The sequence below is a fragment of the Wasmannia auropunctata genome, unplaced genomic scaffold (assembly GCF_000956235.1).
Source record: "Wasmannia auropunctata unplaced genomic scaffold, wasmannia.A_1.0 LD336085.1, whole genome shotgun sequence".
Classification (NCBI taxonomy): domain Eukaryota; kingdom Metazoa; phylum Arthropoda; class Insecta; order Hymenoptera; family Formicidae; genus Wasmannia; species Wasmannia auropunctata.
The window spans coordinates 989,768-997,739 of record NW_012026805.1 but is presented as its reverse complement, the minus strand read 5'-3'; the positions used below and the strand labels follow the sequence as shown (position 1 = coordinate 997,739).

Here is a 7,972-nt window from a genome sequence, read left to right as displayed (position 1 = left end):
ATCTCAATCAAGCAATTTTTTCCTAATTAGGTCCGCCATCTTTGATCCGCCATTTTGAATTTTGGAAATCTGAGGTCATATACGTAATCAGCGACCCCGAAAACCCCCGAGTAATAAATTTCAACTGTTTTCCATGTAAAGAAAAATGTGTGCTTCAAAGGGTTAAAAGATAGCTCGTTTTATCGTTGCGGAATCCAACTTTTGCTAAAAAGATAAGAAAAATAATAGAAACGATGAAAAATATTTTAGTAAGGTGTATTAAATTAATAAGATGTATTAATTCATATTCTTATTGAAACAAATACGCTTTAAAAAAAAACGGCAAAAACTAAGTGTATCCTCTAATAGAACGTAAGCTTTATTAAAATGCAAAAGAAGTAAAAAAGTACACTCTAAGAATGAATGACTTTATCGAAATATTTTTACTATAGGCAGAAACAAACAAAGCGAAGACCACTTTTTATTTTTAAACTAAAGGCGATTGAAAAGAAATCAATCTTTTATTTTCATCAATGTAATATATATATTTTTCGCCTTATATATATATATATATATATATATCTTTATTATATATAATATATGTATATGTATCTTACCTGTTGGGGAAACAGATTTCTAGCTTTCATCATGAGAACCGTGAGCCTTTCGGCACTCGGTAAGTAAGACAGTGAGACCAAAACCTCTTGAATCTCTTCCGGCGGTTTGCGTTCTCTCGTTATCTCACCCCAAACTTCTACCGAAGAAGTGGAAGAGACCAATTCGAGGCTGTCCATGGCCACTCTCACCGAACCAACCACATCGTTCCTCGAAAAACGATCGTAATCGAATACCTAATGTAATTGCGTCATAATGTTAGTGATTTTGATTAAATTTGGGAATTGTGTTCTAGCCTATTTTACAAATCCTTTTATGCGATTTCCTAACTATGGTATGTAATTGCCTGCAAAACTAAAGTCTTCTCCTGCAGCTCTTCGTAGCTAACGGGAAATTTGAAACGCTGATCAAAAAACGGATTTGGATCGTTCCGGTGGATCTGCGTTTGTCTTTTCCTGCTGTCCACTTCCGGGCTGAGAGTCAACTTGACGTAAGGATCGTTGAAACCGCCCTGATCGCTGCCTGCGAGATCGTGCGCCTCGATCAAGTGCACGTCCAAATCTGATTTATCAAAGTCATATCTCAAGCGCAGATGAAGCCTACCCAAATGCTTTCCAGTCCTGCAATTACGCAAATATTACGCGATTTGTGTGGCTGGTACTATTTTTAGCAATAAATGGCATGTTTGTTACGTAGCAAGGGAAACCAGTTTAAGATCAGCAAAGTTTTATAAGCAAAGTTTTATTATGTACCTGCGAGCGCTGAGAAAAACAGGACCGTCACGTCTTTGATAAAGATCCGGTTGTAAAGAACCAAGTGGGGAAGCAGGCGGTATGGGGCCACCGTCGCTGCTGCAGAAAAATAAGCAATGTACACATTTTTCCAAATTTATGATCAAAATGTACTCTAAACACTAATAAGAATTTAATAAAATTTTAATAATTATTGAAAATAAATCCGGTGCGACGGTTTTTAATTGATGCCTTTACAGAAAGAAATTTTAGAAGCTAATATTACAATATATCAGAATATTTATATTTGGAGATTAATTTATAGAATTTTTATAGCTTTTTTATAGAAAAAAGAAAAGAAAAGTCTGTATTTATGAAAATTTTAGAATTTGTTCCATGGAAATAATGTAATACGTTTATAAAAATAAATTCTTTTGACACTTTCATTACGCGTTTACTTGCATTTCATTATACATATCTTTTTATATTCAGAAATGACGTTATTCACACTTTTATAAAGAGTTTAATATATTTATCATGTTTATGAGAATTCTATTATTTACCTTATGGAAGCACGTGGCGGTGGGATGAGAAGGGGTGATAAGCAACGACTGGTCTGTCTGGAAGTACTTTGAACGGCATTCATCGGCGAACACCCGCAAGTGGAACTTACACCCGTTGCTACGGACGACAAAGAGGTCTGTGAAGGCGACGCATTTCCACTGTGCAGGCTACCCATGTAACTGGCAGGACTTGCACAACGTGCATCCAAGGATGCTGCACGAGCTGGTGAAGGAGATCTATAGGAAATTTCCAAACATACACGTATTGTAGAAAAACAAGAAGAAATATTATTGAGATAATAATTATACATGTAATATTGTAATTTTGTACATACAGCTTATTGTTAGACAAATTTTTATCCGCATAAAAATTATGTAAGTAAATACGAAATTGTGAAAGCAAATGAACAAAATTTACAAATGGTTTAAGAATTTATGAATAAAAACAAATGTAGCTAATTTTATATTTTTTATGTTTTTTTATATTTTAATCATTTATTAAAATAAAGAAAAAAATATTATTTATTTTCAAATTATTAAATAACAATTAAACCATATTTTTCTGCACTGACCTCGAGCTTCTGCTAGGTGGATACGAAGAGGCGGAATGTAGAGGATCATGTCGAGCATGATGCCGTCCGTCCGGGCCAAACGCTCTGATTTGAGGCGATGATCCCCGGTGATTCGAAGAACTGGATGCACCCTCCAGCGAGCTCTGCGAGCTGACGGACGAGTTCCTTGCCAACGTTCGACCGCCGCTTCCGCCTCCGTCTGGATAACTGCGACTTTGATGAGGCAAGCCTCCAGGGGAAACGTATTACACAAAATTAAACGGGATGAAAAATTATCATGTTAATAACTTGAAGAGATCGCTCTAGAGAGCCTTTCAATTATGCGCAACGATGGTTTATAAATTTCTTCGTAATCGAGTTCCATCCGTGAGGATGAACGATGTGCCGAGTGCGCATCGATATCGAAAGAGAATTATCTCCACGGTTACATTCCAATACGTTGCTTTCGAAGAAAATTGTATTAAAAAGTAATAATAATAATAGAAAAGAGAGCAGTTCGTATTTTTGCAAGCAATTAGAATAAAAAACCCAAGCCAATTAAACGAGAAATTTTTTAGGTCACAATTTAAAATATCATTCATTCAAAGAATTAATTACATTAGTCTTGAAATTCTTGAGACGTTTCGAACTTTACTTAGTCATCTTCAGTCATATAATAATTTATTAATAAATTAAATAAGCAAGGAAAACAACAGAACAAAACAATAAGAACCACATCTAATAGATCAAGATATACACAATTATTTATATAAATAAATAGTGTACATGTTACATAAAATAAAATAAAAAAAATCGGAAATGTTTGTCCGGAACACTTCACAAGCGAAGAAGAATGGAGTCAGCAAAATAAAAATTGTCAAAATTTTGTCTATGAAATTTTTGTGTGCGTCCATAATGTCCAAAGGATTCAGATAAAAACTATAAAATTAATATAACGGAATGAACTATGTAAACAATTAAAAATATAAAAAATAAAAAAATAAACAGCAATTCAAATATAATAGGCTAATGGAAATCGGCGCGGTAATTATTGCGCAAAATTACAAATTTCAATAATTAACATAAGTTTATCCCGTGCATATAAATTAATATATTTCATTTAAAATCGAAACTTCTGGAAGCACACTCGACTTTTAATACTCATTACTTTTTTTTAAATATGTGACGACTTTTGAGACACAAATTTTTTACTTTCGCGTTGGAATAATTATTATATGTATAAATTGAAACACGATGGAAAAATAATCTAACCGATGTTGTGACTGCTACGCTTTAATATATCTATATGTATTATTGAAGATGGCCAGAAGAATGGAACTACTCTAACTGAAGCAGGAACTGGACTATGGATTTGGAAATATACTTATATGCACGGGTTAAACTTGTATTAATTATTGAAATTTGTAATTTTGCGCAATAATTTTGCGCTGATTCTCATTAGTCTATTTACTATTATATTTGAATTGTTGATTATTTCTGGGAATCTTTCTACTTTTTAATTTAAAAAAATAAAAATGTGTACATATGATGAAAAAAAGAATAAATTCATGACAAACTTATTTCTGATTTTACTATGGAATCACACGCAGAAAGATGTGTCTGATCTAATGAGTGCTTCGTGCTCATACGGATAATGATGATCAAATGAGAGCGAAAGTCGTTATACATAAATAATATGTCAGACGTTTTGTTTGTAATATTAAATGTCAAGGCTTTACAACTTATTAAAGAGTAAATCTAGTAAACAAAAATAGGAATCGTTGAGAAACTCAGTATTCTTCTAGAAATTGATTCCGTTATGTTGTTCTTTACTAAAGAATTATAGCATATAGCATATAGCATATAGTAACGTAAACTATAGCTTTTTAGTAAAATTTTCCTCGAAAACAACGTTTTAAAATGCAGCTTAAATGAATAACAAAGACGAAACAAAATGCATTAAATATGATTGTTAGCCAGAGGTTTTCGAAAAGAAATAGCTTATAGAACATCTTCATAAGCATTACGTATGGGGGCAAATTATCCCTTTGAATTAAAAAAAATATTTAGGAATCTATTATAAAAAAAATTATTAATAATATGTTTGAATTTTGCAACAGTTTAATAAAATTTTTATTTTTATTTTTTGTGCGCGCGGAAATGATGAAATCTATTACTGCTTCTGCCTGCACGTCTCTTCATGGTTTACATTCGTACAATAATTTAATCTAAAGAAAATAAAAAAACTTTTTTATAAAATAGCGTTGTAGTTATAGTGTTTCGAATCAAAATTAATTCTTATTTGAAAATAACTATTTTCTTTAGGTCATTAAAGATAGAATTGACATTTTCTTGAATTAAAATTGAATTAAAATCTAATCTCTTTTTATTTTATACTAGACATTACAGACGCGTGCTTTGCGTGTTTCATTTTTTACTTTCTACTTGTTTAAATGTATTACATTGTATTACAATATACAATAGGTATTACAATATTAACTTCTTGTTACGTACAACTGCCAAAATGACAGCACGTCATGATGACAGCTGCTCACAGCTTGCGAAGTAAATTACGCAATATATGAGAGAACCAATCAGAATCTTGGAAAAGAGCTTCAAACACTTTGATAAATGTATTGATTTAACATGCTTTTTTTAGAAAAAAAGAAAGACAAAATTAAAACAAAAGTTTTAAAAATGGTTCAAGAGAATGATATTAAGAATAACCATATAAATTTTTACTAAGAGATTAAATGATTAAAATATGACTATTGCGTAAACCTTGGCAAAATAGCTGTGCATGTTAAGAAAAATGTTTTAAGTTTTATGATAAGGATTTTCTAAAATAACATTTATTTAAATTTACCTTAATCAACAATAATAGGTGCCATAAATACTTTTTAGGATTATATATGCAGATATTAAAGAAACAATTTTTAAAAAATTAATTTTCTCCGAGAAAAATTTGTCTTTTTATTTAAAATCAAGGAGCTTCATTATTGAATAGCTTGATTGTTTTGTTTAAAGGTTTGATTATCATTTTCTATAAGCAATGCTAGACATAGTTTTCTAAGGATTGTATTAAAGGGAGGACGTAGAGGACCACTCAAATTACGTGTAACTCTAATTAAAATATTTGAGAACTATTGAAATCATTCATAATTACCCGATTCGGCTATCGACGGTTGTATCGCGTGCTGCTCCTTCGCGATGTTAAATTCCTGAAATAAAAAATTGGAGCAATTAGAATTCTCTTTAATATGCCAACAATAACTCTGATAGGAAGCTCGTCGGGCTTATTCAATCCGAACGTGCTTCACGCTTGTTAAATATTCGCCAAATAGATTTTTAATTAAGTACGGCAATGCATGCAGCATTCGAGAATTTTTCAACAAATAATTTCTGACATTTTTCTCGAATGAGAAATTCAGCTGGAATTTATTTGTGCAGAATATTTTTATCTACCTAAGTTCATACCATCGAAATAATATCGTTGCGCAAACATAAACTTTATATTTATGTTTATGAAAAAAATAATTTTGCTGGAAAGTTTAAAAATTTTGCTGGATACAGATCTGAAAATAATTTTATTGGATCATATCAAAATAATTTTATTAGAAATTCAAATTGGTTGCGAAAATATCAAAACCTTTTACAGTACAATACTCATCATTTATGAGTTTCCAACAAAATTATTTTCAGATCTCTGTTTCCACCAAAATTTTTAATAGATTTTTACCAGCAAAATAATTCTTTCCGTATAAAGTTCATTAATATTTTTATTTTGTAAAATTATTATTTAATTATCCCCCATTTCAACTTTGCCTGCTTTGCCATTGAAATAAAAAATCAACCTTAGCCTGAATGGCCCTAAACACGGGACTGAAAATCTAATCAACACATTAGATTGCCTTCTGAAAACTCTAAAAGTTTCTTATATACTTATTTTTTTGTAAAATCCGTTTTTTTTTAGTTATTTCAATGACAAAATTAAAATGGGTCACCTCGTATATCTATCAAACTTGTATAACATGGAACGTAATTGCGGAAAACCGAGACCTTATCAACCTAGTATAGAGTAGAGAAATACTTGCTTTTTAATAATTCTTCTTTGAGTAGTTAATTTACATTTAGAGTCTCATATTAATATATTAGTAAACAATGTGAAATACTAGCATAAAGCGAATTTTACATCTCTGATGGTGATTCCATGAAGGCGGATGATAATACTCGTATTCAAAATTTAACGGTAAATTACACGTTAATTGATTTGTGCTTCACCAACGAATTCATATAACGACGTGTATAGGTATATGCTTTGCGTATCGATGCATTCTCTCACATTGCCAAGGATATGCAACATTAATTACTCCTTGTTTTAGTCTGTACCCTTTATTTCTGCCCTTTTTGGTTTTGCTGCTGCAGAGAATTATGTCGATATTTTCCTCTACTAGTACTACATTTGCGTGCGCGCGCGCGTGCGTGTGTGCAATACGTGTGTTACATAGTGTCACTCTTCTCCGTGAAGGCAAAAGCAGCGTGCATTTTAACGATAATATGATACGATTTAATTGTAACTCCGTGAATATATGATTCGTCATATATGTTGCTTTACTTGTCAGCAGAATTAATGCTTTAATTAAAGATCGCTTGTTTTAGGAACTGAGAGTACTGTTGCAATAACGTTTATTTTGCGTGATGACTGTCTCTCTCGTGTGAAAAAGTTGGCTTTCTCGCAACGAATTAAATGGATAAAATTTGATAATATTGGATGGGGGAGTTGTTTCTAACTCGATTAATGAAATGTACATTTTGACTAACGTCTTACTTAAATATATAGAGAAATTCTTAAAATTGTAATTTGTACATGAATATCTAACATTTTTTCTTATTAAAAATGTCGAAATACAAACAGAATAAGTTATTAAAAAAGTTATAAAAATGTTTGCTAATTTTATCAATGTCTTGCACTTGCAAAAATATCTAGAGCGACAAATTGTGATATAATTATCAAAATAAAAAACATCAGGATAAAAATTTTTAAATACTTATGTAGGTACGTGTTAATTTACGAATACGTATATATTCAATAATTAACTATATCTCTTATTGCACATTTAGTGAAACACGCATGTATACATACACACATATGTAAGTATATACTCTTAAAGTACATGTATAAGTATATTTATGCGCGAAACAAGGACTTGCTTAGTTTTGTTTCAAATCTTTTCGTATAAATTAGTCTATTCGTGCAAATAAAAATAAATATTCGATATTGAAATCTCAATAACGGAAAATAAACATTTCTAAAAAAAAAACGGTACAACAATCATGTAAACAGAATTTAGTCTTCTTAAAGAAATGCCATTTTTATTCGATATAGGGTAGTCTCTTAAAGGTAGACTCTTGAGATGGCGAAGATAATCGAATGGTTTCTTTGAAGTTTCGAAGCGTCCTCCATAAGTCCTTGATAAGGACGAACCTTTGAATTATGAAGCCGAGGAATAGAAGAGAGAGGGGGGGGGAGAAG

At 31.2% G+C, this 7,972-nt stretch overlaps 1 protein-coding gene across 3 annotated transcripts in view; it reads right to left on the bottom strand.

Moving 5' to 3' along the window:
- The window catches only part of LOC105448428 (synaptotagmin-5), a 23,368-nt gene that overhangs the window by 5,877 nt on the left and 9,519 nt on the right, over positions 1–7,972 (bottom strand). For all 3 annotated transcript variants that reach the window (XM_011686956.1, XM_011686955.1, XM_011686957.1), the window contains 6 exons: positions 5,606–5,660; positions 2,461–2,689; positions 1,889–2,125; positions 1,347–1,445; positions 941–1,214; positions 597–830 (listed from right to left, as the gene is read on the bottom strand). In XM_011686956.1, coding sequence (XP_011685258.1) covers positions 597–830; positions 941–1,214; positions 1,347–1,445; positions 1,889–2,125; positions 2,461–2,689; positions 5,606–5,660 — 1,128 coding nt within the window. The remainder of the gene's footprint in view (positions 1–596; positions 831–940; positions 1,215–1,346; positions 1,446–1,888; positions 2,126–2,460; positions 2,690–5,605; positions 5,661–7,972) is intronic.